Here is a 24,468-nt window from a genome sequence, read left to right as displayed (position 1 = left end):
TTCTTGATAGTAGTGCCAAGCTACAAGTTTCAAAGGCTAGAAACTGGTCACATTTCATAAAATTTCTCCTACTCCTGGGGGGGAATGAAGGCATAGTAAACATGAGGAGTAAATAAGTACATTACCAAGTGAGCCTCTATTAAAACCAAACAGTTTTGTAGGTTGGAATTTGGCTTTGATTATCACTGAGTACAAGTCCCTTTCTTGGGTTTCACTTCAAGATGGGTGAATCAGCTGAACACCATGACCAAGGTCTTAAAATTTTCTACTGGGAAATGGCCACAACAGAGACTTCATCCTCACTAACTAGAAAATTAATAGCCAAATATTTTCATTTCCAAGCAATGCACAATGAGGTTTTGTTCCAACAGTAAAGCTCCTTTAAGTCACAGTAATATAAATTAAGCATTGTCACCATCACTTCTGTTTTCTAGTAACATGCTTCAAGTATCACAAGCCTGTTTTAAGATAAATTATTTTGAAGTGGTTAATGTTTAAATGTATCTTATAGGGATAAAATATAATAATTAATTATGGTAAAGCGTCATTGATTTTTTTACTCCATCAAGCAAAGTGATCACCAACTCTTCACTCAATACAGTTCATTGAGATAAAATACGCATTTTGGGGAATATATATGTGGTGGGTTTTTTTTTCTTTTTTACTTACTTTCAATTAGCACTTTTCTGCCAGCCCAGTTGTCTTTAATAACTTGGATGTTTCCATAGTGGGCATCACTGAAGAATATGCGGTTGGTGCCCCTTCCCTTCAGGCTGTAGTCAAAGGCCAGAGCGATCACATTTTTGAAGTACTCTGGGTTTTCATATGGCCTTACTGGAGAATTCAGGTTGGTCTCATCTGAAAGGTGGATGCTTTTTAGTATTGTCCTTCCTGAGTAGAGCAGGTAACCCTCGTGTCTGAGGCAGCTGATGCCATCCTCTGCCAGGTACCCGTGAGCGCAGGCACAAGTTCTCCGAGCGTTCCCGCGGTAAAGGCAGAGCTGGTGACATCCACCGTTGTTCTTGGCACAGACACTGGTACCTGTAAAAAAACCATAATAAAATCTTTTATAAATAAAAATAAACTTCGTTAACTTAAAAAGAAATGGAATATCATGTGTTCTGAGAATTCTCCTCTTAAAAGTTATTTGCACTATGTTCACAAGGAAAACGAAGGCTAAACCGGTAAATAATGCAACTTTAACCACAACCGAAAAATAATTTTAAAGAACACAATTAATGAGCAAATACAATGAGTGCCCTTTTCACTTCACAACAGTATTTATTTTATTATTAGAAAAAGATAACGTGAGTTATTCTTCTAAAACCAGCTGAAGACTTAGAAAATGTTTCAAGTGCTTTGAGTTTTAATTTTTTTTTTAAAACACCTGTTACTGGCAGAAAGTCAAATTTAGCTACCATCAGAATACAGTACTGCTTTTAGACATTTTCTAACAAATTAAAAACATATGTACTGACTAGTAAAAACTGTGTGAATCCAGTTCCCTGTTTTCAATGAAGACATTTCCTAACATTTTGTTCTAATTTAATTTAAAACCCGACTTCAAAAACTTACTCCCTGACAATTGCACACCATTAAGAAACCATTGTCAAATGAGTAACTACACTTGTTGCAAGCAATGTTTAAAATAACAGTAATCAGCAATAATTGGGAGCTATTTGTCTTTTTTTTATTTTGGACTATTTGTGAATTACTATTACAGTTAGTTAAGATAATTCAGTTTCTGTTTCTGACAGCACTTTCCATGTAACAACTCAGCTCTTTCAGTATAGTGATTTCCCCACTTCTGAAAGTTTTCCACATAATGAAGGTGAATAAAACATTTTAATAGAATGTTTTCAGGTACAAAACCATAATTGTTGGGGAATATGTAGTGTCTGAAAGCCCTGTTGATTGAATTCTTTAACTGCTACATTTCAAGCTGAAAATCCATTTAATAAAAAATCATGGGAAATGAGAGGTAACTTGCTGTTAAAAGCAGAAATGCTGAATTTGTGTTCCTAGGAAAAACTCCATGAGACACAGTCCTCTGAAGCTATGTAAAACGTGGAGATTCAGCTATATACATTTTTACATTCAATTTGCTTAAAAGATTCTTTAAAAGTTTTATTAGGCTAGAAAAGTTAATATCTGTTTGGAAGGATGAGGGGTTGAGAAGAAAAAAAAGAAAATATATGAAAAAGATCCTCAAGCTTCTAAAATCTCTTGGAAAACTTCAATGCTTCCATGGTTCACCAGCTGTAAATCTCTTTAAAAGTGGCCAGTTCTGAAGCCAGAGTAGTCAGGGTATGTCCTTGGACACCTGTAAAACTGCACTGAAGGATGGGAATGTTTGCAAATCCCACTGCAGGACTGGCTCACCAGAAAGGGTAAAACAGGTGTTTGAAAAAAAAAAGCATCTATCACAATCAGCACAGCTCATTGGGGTGTTGGGATTTTTTTTGTTTGTTTGCTTGGGGTTTTTTTTCTTTTTGGTTTGCGGGGTTGTTTTAATAACAAAAGGTCTAGAAACTATTTAATTATATTGGTTTTTTAAACAGCTAACTTCTTCTAGTTCAATAAACTTAAATATATAGAGATATATAAAAGAGTGTGAGATAGAAAAATATTCCAAAAACATTTTTCACCTGTTTTTGCCCTTTTGTCCTTCTGGCTCACTGACATCCCCTCCCAATGACATTAACCATTTGTACCCTAGTAAAATTTGAAAAACGTATTAAAAAATCATTCAGGTATGTTTTTCAAACTAACATCAGTAGATTTTTAGGCTCAGTAACCATTTCTCCTATTCCTAATGTGATCAAATCTACAAAGATATCAATAAAAATTACACATAAAGAAGCATTGTTTTATCCCACTGCTCTATTTTCCTAATTCTATAATATAAGGCCCTTCCAAGCCAGCAGACATTAACAATTTCTAGCCTAGTTAAAAGAGATGGGTTTTGGTGTGGCTTTTATTTTTATCCATGAAATATGATGCTCTCAAATTGCATGCAGAAATCCTTAGTAAAATTAATATGTATATATGTTTGCAAATTATTTTTTCTCAAAAATATTTAAAATTTCAAAAAAGTGTTTTTCTTCTTCATAAACATGCTTTCTTTCAAAATTCAGATTTATTTAACATGTCATATTTAATGCAGTTATTTAGGAAAGATGTATGTAGAAGAAACAGAATCTTTGGATAAATAATGCTGTGATTAAAGCAACTTTTGAGTGCTACCAACACTGGAAATTTTTTCCTCTCTTTTTGAACACGTTTCTAGAAAATTTTGTCTGGATTACCCATTAGCAGTTTTTTTCTGAGGAAATCATCATCATTTTTGGTACTCATCTAACCAATTTTGCTCACTAAAGCAAGTTTTTCAAGGTATTGTCAAAAACAGAATTTTAGAAGTAAAAAGACAGTTAAAAAGCAAGATTATTCTTAGTCAGGTAATGGAGAATGAAGTTTAACCATCAGTACCATAAATCAAAGAGAGTCTATAATAACTTTTGTCTCTTGAGTTTGCTAAACTAACTGAATATAAAGGAAATCTGATTATTTACAAGGTCTCTTCCCACAGAAAAAGAAGAAAAAACAAAAAAGAAAAGATAGATTCAAACCCAAGTAATTTCAGCAAATAAATAACGAGACACAGAGGCTGGGAATGTCCAATAAGAAAAAAAATCTGGTTTGCTTTTGAATACAAATCTGAAACTGCCTGAGATTACTACTCTGTAAAGCACAAGTCAAGGTCTCCTAATCCTAAGAGTATTTTTTAAGAAAAACAAAAGAAAAACCATCAAACCTGGAATAATAGGAAGTGTTTTGGTTTTAGGTTTTCTCTTTGAAACACTCTGAAGATTTTAGTAGGATTGGTACTATATGTTTTCTTTAGTACATTAATTTTAGTTAAAAAAATCTACTTCAAGAGTAAAAAGTGGAGATAAAATCATTGATTACTTAATTTTTGGTATGCTTTAATATACAGAAAAAGTAGCAGGTGATATTAAAACAATCAATAGCATCCTTAAGAACAGCCAACCTTTCTCTCGTGCTCTATTAAAGACTTTCACTTCCTTCAGGTTTATCCCAAGGCCAGTCCTCATGGTCACAGCATCCGTGGCCTCACTCTTGTGGCCTCTTCTAATAGAGCCATTTGCATGTGCTCTGCCAAAAAAGTTGAAGATGTCTCATCAACAATCCTCAACTAATTCACACCGAACAAATGACTGAAGAGCAGTGTAGAGTTCACTTAACAGGAGGTGGAGAAGCCTGTTCTCATCTACGGCACTGAGGCACTTTTTAGCTTTCAGCATCAGAACGCCCTCTCCTCCTTGGAAACTGCGAGGGATTCTGCGATCCCGCCTGTGACCTTGCTAAGGAACGGCTAATCCTACAAAGGTGAGGCACCTGGCACTGAAATAATGTTTTGAAATTTAAAATACTTATGAAAAATAAATTACCTGTCAGACCAGTAGATGTAAGCTCCGAACACCGCAACTGAAAACATATCCACATTGCTCCCTGACAGCACAATCTCCCGATTCCCTCCACTCTCAAGGTCAATTCTTTCTATCTTGTCGGTACGAGCATCACACCAATACAATTTATTTTCCTAAAGATTAATTTCAAAGGAAACGTCAACAGGCTTGTCCAAGTATTTAATTAAGAGTTATTAAGATTACATCAAGGTGGAACACCAGCTGGCTTTAATGAAACATAACAAATACTGCACATTTTAAGGTACACTGGAAGACAGGGGAACCAACCTCATAATCGATGGAAATCCCATTAGGCCATGCAATCCCCAGGCTCACAAGGACAACCTTCTCAGAGCCATCCAAGTGTGCTCTGCCTATGCAAGGAGTCTGTCCCCACTCTGTCCAAAACAAATACCTAGAATGTTGTAGAAATCACCAATTAAAATTGCAAACATAATTATTACCATTGCCAAACAAAACTATTACTATTATAGTATATATAATATACATACTATTAATAATATACATACTATTAATAATATACATACTATTAATAATATATAATATTATTAAATGGACACTTAAAAAACATAAGGCTCATGTCTCTAAATAATCTTAAGAAATTAAATGTATCATAGTGGTTGGCTAATCGAATACTTCATTAAGATATTGTTTTCAAATTATATATAAGAAGAAATTCTTAAAACTGTATTCTAGGAGTCAACACGAAATTCTATTCCTTAAAGAATTCAGCTCTGTGCTTGGAAAAATAAAAGCAAATTAGAAACAAAAATAATAATTCTGGAACAGAAGCTCTTTAATCACTAACAAAGGTTGTAATAATACAAGGGATGCCTAATTTAAAAATGTTTTAGTTATGAAGCAGTGAGAAGCACTGTGGAAATGGCAGAGCAAAGGGGCTTTATTTAAGAGGAAAATATTTTTCAAATTCTGCCAAATGCCTCATGGGAACAATCTAAATCTTACTTACCTAATCTCATGTTCCTGTATACTTCTCACTATACATCACTAACTTAGGATAAGATGCTAGGTCAAACTTCTGCCTTGACAAACTTCTCAGTCTGTTACTTCAGGTATAGCAAAATGAGGGCAGTTAATCTACACAGAGCACTTCCTTTATGAACAGTAACCTATGGAACAGCTTTGTGGGAATATCTATGAGTCTACAGATACAAATGTATGTAGGTACATCTGTGTTAAAATACACAATAAACACACACAATAGCATCTATTCTGTGGAAGAAGTATCTAATATAACATGATTGAGGCTTAGAATATTACTAATTGCCCAAGGAGAAGGATTTCCATAGCAAATATTCATAGAACACTAACATTTTTTTTAGTAACACGCTGTACAAAAAGTGAACAGAACACACAAAACCATTCTCCAGTGCCCTCCTCTGTGTGGGATGTGTGTGTTAGTTGGTTTTTAAAGCTTCCAAAAGTCTTCTGGGCATTACTAAACAGTTCTCCCCCTGTGTCTGGTGACATCATTACATCAACCTGCTGTTAAGCAGCTGTATTTGACTAAATGACTGCAGATATGTGAAATAATGAAGGATAATAATGTGATAAGGGTGAAAAAAAATGAATCCTATAATTTGCTCATCAAATGAAGCTTCTGAACCAACCCACTTTGGCTCTCATTGTAGAGCTTTCTGGCTCTAGGAAAAATGAATCTGTTCTCATAGTTGTTGATATAAAAAACAATAGCATCTATAGTAATGATAGAACTCAGGCAGACTAGAAAACTGAACTGCAACGTGAGTTAAATTAAAAATATGTTGAGGAATGTTAAAATAGGAGTATTATTCAGCTGGATTTTAACAATCCCTGCGTAAGCTTGATGCAATGTTAACCAGATTAACAACAGCACCTCTAAACAGAGCTGAAATTGCTTTCAGGCATCTGGTCAGAGGTCAGAGTTATTTGAGACTTTCTTAATACAGGATGTGAACTAAATGTTGGCCACAGAAAAGCAGACATTGAGTATACTAAAATTAAGTGTTCCCTAAACCAGTTACTCTGATGAAAAAAAACCAAAAAAGACCGAAAAACAAACCCCATAATTACCAGGTTAAACGAATCTAAAATCCTCCAAAGAAAATCATGAATAGCTGCCAAAACATGTTGCATGAATAAATACACCTGATGAGGGACAAAGACACCCTTTTGTAGGGCTACACATTCCCTACACATTTCCTCAGTGACAATAAATAATGTCACCAACTAGCTGAATGCTACCTGCTTCCCATCTTGCCATAACTAGCAGATTCAATGAGCTCTAATAACTGCTATTTTCTTCTCTATTCTTACAGCTGTCTGCTCCAGGTTCCAGAGAAATGCAGAGTGTGAAGTCAGGACAAGGGGAGGGAAGAACACCTTTGAAAGTTTTGCCTTGAAAAGGGGAAAAGATGTAACAATAATGCAAAGGATAATAAGGCCTAAATTTTTCCACAGAAAGGCAGACCTGTACTTCACTAGCAAAACACTGCTGTGCTTCTCCTGGAGGAACTGAGTGGAGATACCTCCAGTTATCATTTTGTGGCACAATGTTATAAAACAAACGAAGCTTACCTTCCTTTGCAGGAGATACACCATTCTACCAGACGTAAAATAGTGATCTGTGGTCCTCTCATCCTCCTGAAGCATTCTAAACAACCCCCTGACATGGTTACTCAGAGCCCAGTCCATCCTGGGCCTCGAACAACTCCAGGGATGGGGATTCCACAAGGAGTTCTGGAGGTGGATGGGGATGGTACATTCCCTATTTCTGTTAATGCTGTCCCTGCCTTCAACAATCAGCTGGGTGAATCAGATGTCAGTTTTGCCAACCCCTATTCTCCAATCCACAACCTTCATCTCACGTGACTTTCAGCTACCCTGGCCAGTCTCCCTGGTTGTTAGACTGGGATGTTACACGATCCTGGAGTTTATAACTACCAAGAATTACACTGCTCTGGGATTTCATCGTGAGGCCCTTCATGAGCTGATGTGGCTTCCTTGGATTTGCTGGGAACTTCAGATTGAAGCCTGCTTCCAAGCAACGTCTAACCTTCAGGTGAAATGGTTTTCTTAGAGAATTAGAACTATTTTTGCAGAGAAATGACGGCATGCCATGAATACAGACAGCAAGGAAAAGCTGTGTGTATGTTAGGAATCACAGGTTACCCTTTCTCTGGGTGTACCGCGATAGAGCGTGGCTGGTCCAGCCCCTGGGAGATCACCACGTAGCGGAAGGAGCCGTTCAGCCGGGCCACTTCAATCAGGTTGAAGCCATGATCTGTCCAATAGATGTTACCTAGGAAAAACACCTGGAAGTCACTGCATGAAGGAAAGACTACTTGAAAAGCATTTAATTTAGAACTGGAAACTAACTGCTGTATTTTCATTTGCATGGGTCTTGTATTTGCAATTTATATTATTCCTGTTCAGGCTTTTTAGAGGATAAACTGGTATTGAAACCATTTAAGAAGTGCCATCCAAGAGATATAAATAAATTTCAGACATTTGCAATGCCAGAAATTAGAGCTGAAAGGAAAACAAGTTATTTAACCTTGGGCTGAAGAGGAAAGAATGTACCCTCAGAAATGAAGACAAGTCCTGGAGCAGGCTCAGACCCACCTGCTATCCAGTCCACAGCAATGCCTTCAACTCTCCCCAAACCATTTGTGACAATGTCTTCTTTCCAGGTTTGGTCTCGCTTAGCTCTGCTAATCTTGTTGAAACCCATGTCTGTCCAATAGATTGTATCATTTCCTATAAAACATGTGCCAGTGATTCTCAGATTAATTCATTTACTTCAGTCCAAATATCTGCATTAGCAATTGCAAATATTGCCAGTTATAGCTTCATTAGTATGTAACAAGTATCAAAATTATCAGCTTTAATTCCTCATTCCTTTTCCTTTTCTTAAATTTTGTTTCAAATAATGCTGCCAGAATTCTAGGTTGTTTAGTACAGCACAAGTAGCACAACAGGGCCATGACAACAGCTGGAAGCTACTACCTTTGTTAAAAATCACAATAAATATGCTGTTTTACCTTCTTCCTAATGGAATAAATGCTTCAAAACATAAAATTTTGTTCATCACCATTCCAAAATATTCAGGAGTCTGAAAAGCTACAGTGTAAAACTGCTTATACAGTGTTTTCCTTCAGTAATCAGACACACTGAATTTTGACAGTATAGGGAAAAAAAAAATTAAATAGGGAAATAAAAAGTGCCACTTGAGAGTGATATGCTGACAAAAGAATAAAAAATATATATTACATCCACAATTCAGCTTTTATTTTAAATGTCCTGACAAGCTTCCACTGAGTCTTTTTTTTTTTTGGTGTTTCAGACATCTCAGCTGTCTTCCCAGCCTTTCTGCTGCAGTGATTGTCCATAAAATGGAAAAAAAGGCACAACTTTGACCATTTTAACTCAACAGCCAGGCCAAGAATTTGAAGTGGCCCAAGCACAAACACAAACTTCCCTCTGTTGCACATAATAAACTCAAAAGGGAGATGGGGCAAACAACGTGAGAGCATCTCTTAAGCGGAACTGTCTCTATTTCCAGTGACAGGGTTCTGTAGGGAAACTGCAACCAACATTCTGCTTGCAAAGTAATCAGCTGATGACCTCCTGAGTGAGACGTTTTGTTTGGGAAAGACACTGCTCAGAGATAATAAATAATATTTGTTCCATCATTATTTTTTTCATACTTTGTATATCTGCTTTTAATTCCATAATACAGTGTGTGTATTTATAGAATATATATATTTCTACATACAGCATAGAAATGTTACCTATAAAAATAGGTATAAATATTATCTCTACATCCACATGTATCCATACATATCTTCAGGTGTATAAGTATTTGTGTAGATAGATAAATATATTTATAAAAAAAGAGAGTTATTCGTGACCAAACAATATTGGTATGCTCAAGAATCTTACCACACCACCAATCAAACAAATGACAATTCTGGCTTCAAGTAATCAAAACAAATATGAGAGTCACGCATTTTGCTACTTATTTGCTAATTAGAATTTAGAAGTATCAAAACACAGGGAGAGAAAAGATGTACCCATCTTCTAGCTTGTTCATGTCTGCAAGACATTGTCATTAGACTTTTAATTATGATACACTGTACTACTAGCATACACAAATATATTTTATCCACTTTGCATACCTAATTTACTGAGAGAACAGAAAAAATTGGGAAACCTTCCAGAATAAGAGTGAAATGCAAGAAACACTCACTAAGTGGAAAATAAAAAAACCAAGATGAAAACTGAAACTACCTCCACTTGCTTTCTGAATCCTATTTCATGTAAGTAGGTTTTAGGAATGAATTTATAAAATTCAATGTAAGGTACCAAAATGAGAAAAACAGTTGTTTTTGAAGCTGAAATGCAGTTGAAAGCTGCACTGTAACTTTTCTATAAGACACAAACCCCTTGTGATTTCACTGTTGCACACCATTTATATTTATCTTTTGCAGTGCATTTGTCACTGCCAATTGTATTCATGTTCTCTGCGCTGGAACTGATCATCAGCCAAGTTGGAGAACCTCACTCCATTTCATCCTGCCTCAAATCTAATTTTTCCAAAAAGCCAAAAATCTCATTCTTCCAAAATATTGATTTGATATTTATTAGCCAAGTCCACATAAAACTCTCTAAAGTAGGAGCTAGCATATCTTATGACTATGGTTAAAAAAAAAAAAAAAAAAAAAAAAATCCCAAACCAAAAAACATGAGATACAAAATAGCATCCTAGTATTGGTCATATATATATATATATACATACATATCATACACTCATAAAATTGTAGTATTGGTATTTTAAATTTAAAAAGGTCAAATTTTAGTCTTCTGTATTAGAGATCATAATTTAGTAATGTTTGCATAATTTAAATTTTTAAAAAATGTATTATAATAAAAAAAGGTCATCCCTACATCCCTAGAAAACCCAATTGTCTTAGTACTTTCTCTCACAAACATGTGTGGTTACCACTTCTCTCTCCTCCTGTGTCTTTCCAGGAATAGATTAAATCTCTGTATCAGAGTCTTTCCCATCTCAGAAGTCTGTACAAAGGCACTGCCTTTAAGTGATTTTTGTCTCTGGAGACCGTAACTGAACTATACCCGTGAAACAAGAAAAGCTCTGAACATCAGCTGCCACTGATTTGAAAGCAAAATATACAAATATGAGGGCACTGTAAAATGTGAGAACGTGAAATTTTGCTAGACAGAGATGCAAGAGCATCAATGAAGAAGCAGGTAAAAAACCAGAAGATTTAATGAACTTAACTTCTAACCTGATAACAAGAGATTAGTGATATTTGTGTGATGAAGTGATCCAACACAGCCAACAGAAATAGGTCTGATTTCAATACCAAGGCAAATATTAACTTAAACTTAAGTAAAAAATTAGGATCTCTCAATGCTGAATTCCCAGGCAGAATCTACATCAAAATAAAAAACAATGGAGTATGACAAAATAATTGTATATTTCAGGAAGCCAGTGTCTTTATTTATATAACACAGATAACTTAAGATTTTATTTCTAGACTGCCAGTTTGTAAACTCAAGGGGTAACAAAATGAGTCTCAAAGGAAGGCTGGTCAAAGAGCTGATGGGTTAAAAAGATAAAGACACAGGATATTTTTCAGGTCACTACTTGGTCACAGATTACTTATTTTCCAAAAACTAATCAAAAATTGCTAGCATGTTTGAAGATATCCAAGCACCACTGGGAAATGTATCCAGTCACTTTTAGAATCTGATCTTCAATTTTTTCCCACCTTCTTTCACATGCATGCAAAACTGAGACCTCCTAATTTCATAGGAGGTTTGTGAGGCTGTGTAAACTAAAAACTATTTCTGTAATACAGGGGAAAGGTACATAGCGTACTCCAGGTGGAAATGCCTACTCTTCAGGCTGCCAGAGCACCTTCCAGAAGGAAGAAACAGATCCAGACTTGGCTTGTGCCTTGCAGGGAAGTGGCTGAGCTGTGCTGGATAGGGAGAAAACTGTCCCACTCAGCTGTCAAAGCCACCTGTTAGCTACACCACCACACAGGACTAAGAAAATTCCATGGAAAAAGTGTCACAGCAGGAACAAGCCTTTTTCCTCAATGAACACTTTCTGTAAAACCAATTTGCTACGCAAGTTCTCAGTGATGACTCCACCAAAAAAGAGCAGCTGCTGCTGCCAGAACAATCTGCATATGCACAATACAGGTTCTCCTATTTACTGTAAATGTTAAAGGCAGAGCTTAACTCTGTAACATGATCCATTTCCAATTCCTTTAAATGCAACTGTAATTACTTAGAAGGTTTGAAAACAAGGGGTTATTTCATTTATGAGAAGAATTTACAATTCTTACCATATATACAATAAACTATACATACACAATATTTACCTGCATGGAAGTCTATGCCCACAGCAAATGAAGTTCCAGATATTGGCATTAAAGCATCCATTTTATCATTTGGATCGAGAGGAATTCCTCTAATTCCCTCATGAACAGAGTACATGAGAAATGATTCAATACCTACAGGAAAGATAAAGCAGCCAGTGAGAGCAAAGTGGAAGCTTTCCCAGTTTCCAAGAATTGAGGAGCTAGCATGCATTGGACTTAATTTTCCAAGAGTGCTCCACTGTTTTTCAGAGTGACAACTCCAGCTCTTTGAAAAAGCATCCATGAGTTATTACAGTGCATTTCTAATTAAATTCCAAATGTGGTCCTATAAAGAGAAGGGAATTACTGCCCATTTCAAGCACCACCTTATCATTAACTAATGAGTAGTAACAAAAATTAAGAAAGATGAATTAATGAAATTTAGGAAAAAAACAGTTTTGAATTATGAGAAATTTAAGAATATTTTCAGTGCACATCTGCACTTTGTGAACATATTCAGTAAGAGAATTTTAAAGAACTTGTGGAAAACAGGACAGTAAATTGTCTTTTGAGGTACAGAATTCATCTCACCTCAGTTATGCACATTTCCCTCACAGACAGGAGGGAGAAATACACAGTTTTAGTGACCAGCATGGTTGATGCATTTTAAATGGCTACTTTTGTGTTAGATTAATCACATTCCAAATGCTCCTATTTCTGTTGAGTAGGAATAAATTCTACTCTGTAGAGGTCTTCTTATTCAGTAATTTTCAGGAATTACTTAGTCCTAATTAATAGTAATAAACAATACTAAGTTTATAAAACTATAAGGCACCTTGACTATAAGGCTGCTTCACGTTATTCAGGCAAAGAGTAAGACTTTGGCTGTAAGCTACATTCTGATTTTTGCCAACTAAAATAGAAAAAGATTGAAGGAAAAAATTGGTTTTAATTTTATATTAAGGGCAATACAACAGGATGAGATACCCAACCATTCAGATACTTGTAGCCTATAATTTAGTTTAAAGGTAAGGTAGACGGCCTTGAACAAGTATGTACTGCTATTAATGATGATTCAGACGGTCTGCTTTTCTGCCTACATTAAAAAAAAAAAACCAAACAAACCCAAAAAACAAAACAACAGAAAAACCCCAAACAAACATAAAAATTCCTCAAGAGTTTCCACAGAAATTTATGTATTTAAATAATTAAATGAAAAGGTAAATTTAATTCTGTCTTAACCACAATAGACATTTCTGTGTAACTGCTTCATTCAAGCATATTAAGTAAAGTTATTTAACTGACTAAAATAAGTTTATTTACTCATTGCAATGTTCCCCTAGAACTTAAGCTGGCTAAAATAAATACTGAAAGCCGTTTTACCTTTGCAGGCCATGCGGTTTTTTTGGAGGTTGTAGCCTACTGTGCACACACAAGTTCTGGTGGTTTCTGATGTTGGCAAACAAAGCTGGGAGCATCCCCCATTGTTTAACTGGCAGGAATTGCTGCCTATGACATGATGGGAGAAGAGGGAGAGAAAACAAAACCTGGGTGAAACTGGCTAAAAATGAGTGCTGTTCTCAATATATTATTATTATTATTTCCAAATTTTGTTCAAGTCACATACTCAAAAAATTGATATATGCATAAAATATTTCACATATTCATATACCTTTCCACGCCTCACTGCTGCAGAATTTCAACCCCACATTTCCCCATAGAATATAAATAATTTAATTTTCTGAAAAATCTGCCTATTTTAAAGTAAAAGCATACGAAAAACCTGAAAATTCTACGTTAACAGCAAAATCTCACTGACGTTACTGTATCTTATTCCAGACCATGAACAAATCATTCATTGTATCTTATTCATTCATCAAATGTTATATTAACCTTGTTATCATCATGACCCAGCCTTTTTTTACTGTATTTAAGATATAGTTCAAAGTAATCTTACAAATCCATGCTCCTCCTAACTGCTTAATTGATACAACATTTAATTTTAGGTAATAGATTAACATATTTTACTAAGATTTATAATAAACATTACACACAGTAAACTAAACACATCTCAGAAATTTGAAGCTTCATGAAAAAACATTTAAATCCACCAAGATATTCAAGGAATTAGTTGATTACAAGTTACCAAGCCTACAAAAATCAGAGCACTACTTGTTGCATTTATTTCCACATTCCTAATTTTGAAGTAGAAAGCATTTATTCACCTAAAATCACAGAAATTTTCTAATAATGCAGCAGACACCAGACACTGCTAAAGTCTGATCACCCAGGAGGCAACGTAGGTGTCTCTATGGTAGGGAGTTAAAGCATTTTAAAATGATGGAAACTTTACTGAATGCCTAAATTTTTGTTACTTGCTGTTCTACCACACTTAAAACTAAGGGCCAGGATGGCAAAGCACCTTTGGTGTTTCCTACATGAGGTAAAAAGGCAAGAGTCCCCAGAAAGGTTTAATATGGAACTGAATTATTGCGCTCCACATAAAGATTACTTCTTGCAGAAACCATCTGGAATGGTTCTTCTGGAAGCTTCTCCACAAAAAACCAGAATCCCAGAATGGTTTGGGTTGGAATGGACTTTAAAGATCATCCTGTTCCAACCCCCTGCCATGCACAGGGACATCTTCAACTATCCCAGGTGGCTCCAAGCCCTGTCCAACCCAGCCTTGGACACGACCAGGGATGGAAAGCCCACAATGAAATGGAATAATTTGCTTGACTTAGATCCCATCCTCATCACTTTTCAACTGGAATCCAAATTAAATTCTTTCTAGAGAAAATCACAAATGTTTTCATCACCAGTCACCAAATTCATAACACTGTGTGCATGACCCCAAATTACACCTTTTTATACTATCATAGCTCCCGCCATGCCAACTAATTTTTGGCAGCATTAGCAATATCCCCAATTTTTCTACTGCCTCGATTTTGATTTATACTTCTGTCATTTCTGTCAACATAGATGAATTGAACTGTTTTTAAAATAGATAATGAAGAATATCAATGAATTCTCTCATAATAGTTCACTTAAAATTTCTATAATTTGAATAATGAGGTTCACATGTTAAACGTCTACTTTTACTAAAAATTTTAAACTCTCTAAAAGAACATCAAGCTTCACTTTAGTGTAAACATCTGATAAACTAAAATATGGTAAGCAGATATGCTAACTAAATTGTCCTATTAAATCCACTAATTTATTCAAAAATCAGGAATTTTTATCAATACAATATATTTTATCAGTGAATTACAAAAAATACATTTATTATTTTCTTCACATTGGGAGAATAACATGAGAAAAGATACTCTGCACTTTAAAAGTTGGTTAAACGTACTTAAAATTTACTTTACCTTGCTGTGTTGCTTTGTCATACACTTTCATGTGAACAACACCTGCAGTTTTGTTTCTTAGGACAGTTGGATTCCTTCCATCTTTTTTATTACAGGTACCAATCTGAGCCAAGTTCTGGTCTGCCCACCAAAGCTTTTTATCTGTAAAATTTCCAAGTTTTAAAAATTAAGAGGATCACTATTGAATTGTAGACGGTTGAGACCTAAGGCGGGAAAAAGCTTTTGAGGTTAATTCTCAGATTGGTTTTAAGAGAAATTGCTTAAAGAGGTTATAGAGGAAACCTGAAGAAATTGTGTTTTAAAGATTCTACAGACATGAAAACAGTTTTCACCAGTTTCACTTTTGCTGTGACAACTGCTTATTTAAGGCTACCTGCATAGAAAAATGCCTCACTTTTCATATATATATATATATATATATATATGGAAGTTCTAGTGTTACCCTAGGGAAGAAATTCATTGTCACAAGTGAACAAAATTGCTTGAAATGTTAAACCACATCTTTTATTAAAAAAAGTCACAATCAGTAACTAAAAAATCATGAAAAAAATGAAAAGCAGGCCCTGCCTCCCAATGTTTCAGAATTAAAATTTTAACAGCTTTGATATCAAGCTCGAACTTCAGTGAACTAATGGCTGAAGACTGAAGCCAATCTTCTGACTGTCCTTGTCACACGAGTCCTCACTCATTGAGTACAAACAGATGAACAATGAGATGGTCTCAGGGTTCTTAATTTCAGGCAGAAAAGGTTGTTACTATAGAGAAACCAAAAGTAAAGGCTTGAACTGAAAACCTTTAAGCTTCAGGAACACTGCCTTCCCAACAAATATTGTGTGTTAACTTCACTTTTAGTTAACTTTCTTTTCGGGTAAAATATTTTTTGCCTATGCTTCAGTTTTAATATTTAAATAACCAATTCATAGAGCCACACAGTTCAGTGTTTCATGACAGAAACTGCAGAACTGAAAAGTAATTTCCACTGTGGTAACTGTAAAAAGTTACAGCAAAAAATAAAATACATAGGGAAAAAAACAAAACATACTCTCCATAGATATATGCTAAGGCCAGAATCTATGGAATGAAAAATATTCTGAATATGGAGATTTGAGACAGAAATGGAACTCTATTTAAATTTGGGTAAAATTTAAAGAAAGTCTGTAATTTTATGCACTGACTGGTCAATCTAGAATTGATTGATTCAAAACACCATTCTGCAATAACAATTAGTAGTAGCTTGCATCTGATGACACTATCAGAAAATCCTTAGAACAAAAAGCACCTGTGCCCAATTTTGATTGTGGCAATTATAACAAAAAGGCACATGAAAGCTAAAAGCAGAAAGGTGACTCTGGGCAACAATCCATATATGAAATAATGGGAATTGGACTTTTTTTCCCTGTTAGTTAATGGCCCACAATCCTAAAGGTTAGGGTAACTTTTTCAATGAAATGTTTGTGTGTGAAGAAGAGTTTTTGTTCGTCACATCCTCTATGTGACCACAAATTAGAACAGGCCATTAAATAATTTTAGTAATGACTGGTGTCTTGTGCATAGCAACATGAACTTACTGTTTTACATATCCAAACCATTCTACAAAAAAATTAGTTGCTTTGTAAGATTGGAGTACAGGAAAGAAGCAAAAAACATATGGTTTTGGCATTTTTATCTTTTATTTCAAAGAAGTAATCACTCTTTAAGGCATTTCATTAATATTTTGTGCAAAACCTCAACTTTGGCTACGGTTTCCACAGCCTCCTAAAACTGCCCTTGTCTGATTTGCTGACCAAGTCACACAAATCCTGACATTTCAAGTATATTAAAAAAAAAAAAAGGTAAACCCCCACCAATCTAAAAAAAAAACAAACCAAAACCCCCCAACAACTAACAAATTCTGAAGTACAGACACCTTGAGGTCAAACCTCTTATGACTGCCTGCCAAAAAACTTGCCAGTTGTGCCCTAAAAACTAAAAAATAAATGTTTTAATTCTTCGGAAAGTACTAGGTGACCAACATACACCACTGCTATGTAAATAAACAAAAACCCCAATTACACAGCTATTTTTGACCACAATTCTAAGCAAATTTTGGATTCTTTCTCTCTGCTTTACTGATATATTCCTTCAGTAGATAACTCATCTACGATCCCTAGCATTCAGGATGAACTAATTATTTCTATATTAATTTTAAAATATAGTAGATGATTTTACAAAAAAACCCACTTTAGCATAAAGACAACTTGCATTCATACACAAGGGAAGAAAAAAGCTATTTTGGACCTTTAAATGTCAAACTGAAATGATTTATTTGCTTGATTATGCTAACGAGAGTGTTGCTCGATCGCTAATTACAATCTTGTTGCTGAAACTAGGTTATAATATATATTAAAATTGTTGTATTTATCCATTCTGTCGGGTAATTAGCATTAAGCACAGCAACATATTGGGCAACAGCAACTTCAAATGCCAAGAATTGCTACCCTAGCATTGTGGACAGTCCTTTGGAGATTTCAAGTAGTACTCTGAATGCAAATTTTGATGGGCCATTAGTTTTCATTAATGGTGGTTTGAGTATTTATGGAAGACAACTATGTACTGCACTTAGAACCGGGCAAATTGCCTAGATATATTTCATGTATTAATGCTAATGTAATGAATGGTATTACGGCAATTAGAAGACTGATGACTTGGAAAATTAAGGTGTATGTGTTTGAAGTTTCCTGATCTAAGCAACCCCCTTTCACTTTGCAAAAAGATCCAGCAGAGTCAGAGCTCCTGCCATCTGAGCCACTAGAAAAGCATTCTGATGTTATTTTTGAAACTTTATTTAGGATGAAACAAAAATCAAATAACCAATATATCATCTAATGCACGATGAAAGTAAACAGGAGCATGAGTATATTTTGGTAATATTAACCTACATTTTCTGTCTAAAATGAAATACTATAATTGTTACTTTCTGGTTTGATTGGTTGATAATATAGCTTAATGGCTATATTTATATACAATTTTTTGTTCAAAAGATATTAATCTAATATCTGAAAGCACATTGAAAAGCTATTATGTATATCTGATTTTGTTGTATTGCTGATTGAATTTTTTTAATACGAATTTCAATAGAAATAGCACTTACACATAAAATCATTCGCTACATGGAGTACTCTATTTTCCACCAAAAAAAGACCAAATGCACAACAAATTATATCCTCATTATACAATCTACATTATATTCCTATTTTGTGGCGACATGAGATGAATTTTGTGACTTTGTGTGAATTGTATTTCTGTGGGGACCTGATACAAAATCCAATCAAATGCCTCCACTAAAACTGCTGACAGAAGCCTTCAGCATCCTTTTCTTCTCAGCTACAGACTTACGGTAACCAATCGATACTTTTCTAGCAATGCTCAGTTTCTCATTCAGAGCCATTTATCATTCAAGAAACAACACACCAGCTTGGAAACACATCAGATATGGCTGCGAGCTCCTCTGCAATTCAGATCTTGTAAAATAATGACTCTGCTCACCAATCCAGAAATACAGTTCTCACCACAAAGGTAAATTCCCAACCCGTTTCAATAACAGTCAAGGAACCGTTTTCATTAAGTAACTTGGAAGAAAGGAAATGAGACTTTATGCAGAATTCCAAATACATCTTTATCATTTGATCCCACTCAAGACACTAGCCACCAGGAAAACTACTAAAATCAGATATTGAATGATATATTAAACTCAAACCTTAAGACAAGTATAGGAAGTGTTTTCTCATTGTTGAAAAGAGTTTTGCTGTACCGTATAAAATCCAGAGGTTCTCTCACATCCTGAATCTCAGGAGAATGGATATATTTGATATAAATTTGTAAATGGTGCCAGGAGCAGGGGTTGAAAATTATGTAGGACATAGGGTGCTGTGAATCACAAACTTCTAAAAGACTCAAAAAAACAGCAGAGGTCTTTGAAGAAAGCAAAATGTAAAGCTAACATAGTAACAGAAGAACATTACTGTTGACCAAATGCAAGACAATAACCAGTGGGAGGTACTAGACCATTCATGTGGTTTTGACTGATAGATTAACTAAAAAATGGCTGATGTGGCATACACAGACATCACACATACTGAATATGGATTTGAAGAAAAACTGGGAAGAGTCGAAAAGCAAGTATGACTTCATAGATTTACAGCGACTTGTTTGTAATACAGAATGGCAACAGCAAAAATAATTTTTGTATGCTCGAAGGCATGGGAAAATAGCAATTTTGTATATATTCAAATGCTTTACTTTCAAATGGAATATAATTTTCATCCCGTCTATATCACACTCAAAAAGATTTAGCAAATGCAGGCACCAAAAGACTAGGAATTCTGCTCAGCATATTGAAAAAGAAAGATGACTGACACTGCTGAGTAGAAAACCAATAAATGAAAGACCCAAAATACAGAAAGATGTGGATTATATATTGTTCCCATTTCCCTCAAGGATAAACCTGACAGTTACTTTGGCACTAACTTGTTTGCTAACATTATTTTTTATGTCTTATCATTACTTTCAATAAGCTCCCACTAAAGAATGCAATAGTAGGAAGATGTTAAACAGAGCCTGGAAAGGACTAAACAACAGCAAACATCTGAAACAGAAATGGTAACTTCCAAATGGTTTCCAACAGCTAAACTGCAATGCTAAAACAGAGGAATTGAAAGCAATAGAAACAATGGGGAGATTAAGGGGTCGTGCTAAAGGAGAATTCTCATTGCTGGTGAAGCTCTGAACCACTCCATAAGTTGTATTACAAAACAAACCAAAACTTTACTGACTTCACTAGCAGTGTCTATTGAGTTCATATCACAGAACACAACCATGGAGTGCCTAACTGCTTCTCTTTTCCACTTTTGAAACGAACAGAATCAAAGATCACAAAACTCGAGATACCAGAACAGCACAGAGATTACCAAGGCCAACTAAAGAAGTCTTGGTTGGGCCAAGCCTCTCCTAGTCACCACTTTTTTTATAGCTCTGAAAAATCTTCTGGAATGTGAAGTGTAAGATACAGCAAAAGCCACTGGAAACTGTCAGCTCTGTCAGTTTTCTGTGCAAAAGGTTGTCCAGACAAGGGATGGAAGGCATTAGCTCTTGACACAGGCTGTGAGGTTCTCCTTGGGAGTCTCCGTGAGCCCATGCTTTCTCACAGAGACTGATGGCAGGGGAAGAAGCTTCACAAACAGCTAAAGAAACTTTCAGAAGCAACAACTGAGGTGCTCAAAGACACATCACTGGTATAAGTAAATTTATTAGAAATTCAGCAATTTTTCTGAAGATCCTTTCTCCTTCAGTGCACCCAGCCTTGGCAGGGAATGGGTGCATGGCAACCAGGGCCATCTCGGATCACATTACCCATCCCATCAGTCCACTGAGGTTCCCTCCACTGTTTCCTCTTTTCAGCTCCTCAGTCCAATAAAGGTTCTAGGGATCAACAAGTCACCAACTGCATGACCTGGTGACACAACTGAACACAGGGAGTCTCAAACCACCAAACTCTATCTCCTCTTTCTGCCTCGCTGGAAACATAACCCAGCAATATGACAAGGTCATAAACCAAAATATACCAACAAAGAAGTTGACCAAAGTCCTGCTTTTAGCTGGGGAGACACTAAATGCAAAAGACAGAATAATACAAAAGAAAGCTGAAGATTACAAGACTCTCCAGCACTCAGTGGAACTTAAATCCTACACAACAGTTAAGGGTTTGGGTACAGGTATCATCTCTCTCTTCAGCCACTGATGAATTCAAATGATAGCTCAGTATATTCAGAGAGGAGAAACATTCCATTCATGTTGTTTTATTGTGTTTACTGTGTTTTTAGGTAAAAGGAGTCAAGAAAATTTAGGAATAGGAGCAAAAATGATGCAATAAACATTGCAATTACTGTGATTCACCTGCTAAAACCTCCTATTAAACTTGTAGGCAAACAGATCAGCAGGGGTAGTAAATTGTCACACACTGGTGCTAAATCTTACATTAGAAGAAATTAGTCATTCTTTATTTATATATTATTAGTTATGACCATTTATCAATTAGAGATCTCTTATCTGGCTTCATACAGCATCAGATTTTCTGTTCTGACCCACTTTACATGCACAAATCCTGCTTATAAGAAGCTGCTGTACAGCCACTCGTTCTTTAGGAAAATAAATGGCATTTATATTACCACAGTATGAAAACCTATGGGAGAAATTAATGCAGAAACTTTTCATGTTTTTCAATCAGCACATACAACATTGTTGATAAAACTGTATGTGCTTGTATTTTTCTCCAGCAGATTGTTATATGCAATCTCACTGCAATATCAAGCCACAGTTTAGCACAACTAAGACTCCAACACCCCAAAGCAAAACAAACAAACCTCCAAAGTCTTGGAAGGTTTTGTTCACCATTTTTGAGTAGGAAGAATTGTCATCATCCATAAAAACAAAGCATCCCAAACTATGAATATTAGAGGTACATGTGTTTAAAACCTATACAGTAGATATTCTTCCATCTCCAGATGTGCAAAAATTCAAATACTTTCATGCACTCCTCTTTACATGGTAGCTATAAACTCTTTATTGCCTGTTCCAGAGGGATCATCACTGTTGTAGCTTCTGTGAATCACAGATGAAGACCTGACACCACCAACTCAGTGACAGTATGAACAAACACTCTTTACACCTCCTGTTAAAGACTTCCAACAGCTCCCCAGAGCAAAGGTCATTTATTCAATCTATTTCTAGTCACAATCCAATCAATAAAAGACAATTTGTCCAAATTAACATTCATGATTCCTTCTGACACCAAACCTGCTTGTTTTTATGAAAGCACACATAAAAGCATCCTGTCTCCAACTGGTACTGACAGCATTTAGAGTTCAGTACTGGCCAAATATGTGCATAATAAATCTAATTAAGTAATTACCACTTTAAATATGATATAATTTACACCACATGCATAAAAATCATTAAATTTTACTTAATTTTCACTACCACACAATCTATATGTACATAATTATTATATCATTAATCAATCAAATAAAATACCTCATAAAAAGACTGGCAGTTGATGAACCACCTGTCCCAACAAAAGGCTGTTTATCAACTGAACTTTCCTTTTTTTAATATCCAAGATAAATGTAAGTAATGAGGTCAGCAATTTGTAGGAAATATGGAAAGTTCTAAAGTCATCTCTAGGAAAGCAGAAACATGAACATAAATTCTGAGTCAGACTAGAATTTCTTACTACACTCTGTCCCAGCTACAGCAAGGGCCAAGAGCTGAAGGTATATATGAGAATAAGCCAATTTGAAGCAATATTTGTATAATATTCAGCGATCAGCAATTAGCTGATTTTTTAAAGAATTTTTCCTTATGCTACTGTTTTTTGGATTTTTCCAATTGTTGTTTTTGAACATAACAAACAGAATATTTTTCTTTCAACCAATTTAATACATGGAATATGAGCAGACACCTGGAAATCCAAATCCTCAACCATCAATTCATAACCCAAGGAAGTCTTCACAAAATGCCAGCCAATCCAACAAACTAGGAATATTCTGAACTAAGTAGAAGAATTGAGCAGAGCAAACAAATAATGAATAATTCTGTGTAATAAAGAGCATAACACAGCTCCTTCTTCCAACATGCTTTACATGTCACTATAGTAAATAAAAGCCATCAATTTGTTACCTTCATTCCATATATATATATATATGTATATGCAAGACTGTATTTGGAAATATACTTGTAATAGAGATTGCAAACTGTACAATTAAATATAAAGAATTTTTCACAGACAACAGTCTCACTCATGAATGTACCATATGTATTATTTACATAAAAACAACAATAGCTTCCCTAACCCTTTTATATTTCATTATTAATTAGCTTTGAATAATTTGAAAAAAAATATTATCGCTGGACTTACCCATAATGGTTAAAGCAGTGGCTTTTGTTAAGTCTTCTTTCATTGATTCAATTATTTCAAGATTACCACCATCTAAATTGCATCTATTTATGGTTCCATTTCCTGAACTGATCCAGTAAAGCTTGTTCTCCCCATAATCTATCGATAAACCTGTAATTAATGCATACAACTTTAACTGTGGCTTTAACAGATGATACACATTTATTGTTAAGCTGTTTTCATCATGAAGGTGCATTTAAGAAATATATATACACACACAATTATGTTATCTATTCACTCATTTACTTACGCTTCCAAAAAAAAAAAAAAAAATTGAGAAAACCAAACTTGGTCATTTACCATGAAAAAATCTATGCTTTTAGAAAGATTTGTGCCTTTTATTTCTTTCAGCAGTTACAGAAATCAGTGACTGACTGATGAAAGCATTATCTGGCAATGAAGAATTACTTGAATAAGCTGAGGTCCTAAGCGAGGTCATTATCAACTTGTAAATGCAAACCAGAAGCCATCATTTATATTCTAAAATTATGAATACACAGAGACTTAGTAAACAAGGTACATTTTGTGATTCAGAACTATAAAAAGTCTGTTCTCTCCCTGCTTAGGATGCTGAAATACCAAAATCTAATCCAAACTTCTAATAAATTTATAGTATTACTTTTCATTTTGCTTCACAGTGAGCTGACCTCATAATCAGTTCTTCGGAGTCAGAAGTGAAAAAACTGTCAAAAAAAGACACTTGCAAAATAAGCTACTAAATGAATCAAGTATATAGTTTTCTGAAAGTAAGAGCAAAGAACTAGGAGATAATGTATTTCAGACTTCTATAATCCTTTAAAAAACGTTCAAGAAGTGGTAGCAGGAGATTTTCCACAGTGAAATATTCTTGGCATGGTAACAATACATGCTATAACAATTTGCTTTGGTGCTCCAGCTTTCCCAGAACTCATGTTAAGTATCCAGCAGCAAGTTGCCAAAAAATACTGTATTTCACTGCATGGGTCAACCTCTAGATATTGTACTGTAGTCTTTTTCATCCTGTACACTGCTTTCCCATGGAAAGCTATTTTGGAAAGCCTGACAGGAGAAAGCAGTGCCATGGGCTGCAGCTTTTACAGCTGCCATCATGTCACTACTTTATGCACGTTGGACACGGCAGAGAAAAGGTGTCTGCTTTCTGAGCTGCTGAAAAACAGCTTCCCAGTCCACTTGCAGGTACTGATATTTCTTTCCTCCCT

At 35.2% G+C, this 24,468-nt stretch overlaps 1 protein-coding gene across 1 annotated transcript in view; it reads right to left on the bottom strand.

The window, feature by feature from the left end:
- The window catches only part of LRP1B (LDL receptor related protein 1B), a 639,031-nt gene that overhangs the window by 144,085 nt on the left and 470,478 nt on the right, over positions 1-24,468 (bottom strand). Inside the window, exons 31-40 of the mRNA XM_042040771.1 lie at positions 23,231-23,380; positions 15,280-15,420; positions 13,292-13,417; positions 11,930-12,061; positions 8,136-8,270; positions 7,683-7,812; positions 4,779-4,905; positions 4,473-4,624; positions 4,052-4,176; positions 670-1,041 (exon numbers count right to left, since the gene is read on the bottom strand). Coding sequence (XP_041896705.1) covers positions 670-1,041; positions 4,052-4,176; positions 4,473-4,624; positions 4,779-4,905; positions 7,683-7,812; positions 8,136-8,270; positions 11,930-12,061; positions 13,292-13,417; positions 15,280-15,420; positions 23,231-23,380 — 1,590 coding nt within the window. The remainder of the gene's footprint in view (positions 1-669; positions 1,042-4,051; positions 4,177-4,472; positions 4,625-4,778; positions 4,906-7,682; positions 7,813-8,135; positions 8,271-11,929; positions 12,062-13,291; positions 13,418-15,279; positions 15,421-23,230; positions 23,381-24,468) is intronic.

The sequence above is a fragment of the Corvus kubaryi genome, unplaced genomic scaffold, assembly GCF_017639235.1.
Source record: "Corvus kubaryi isolate FWS band 111438036 unplaced genomic scaffold, C.kubaryi_AGA036_p1.0 37396, whole genome shotgun sequence".
Classification (NCBI taxonomy): Eukaryota; Metazoa; Chordata; class Aves; order Passeriformes; family Corvidae; genus Corvus; species Corvus kubaryi.
The sequence above is the reverse complement of the archived record's forward strand: the minus strand, read 5'-3'. Positions and strand labels throughout refer to the sequence as shown.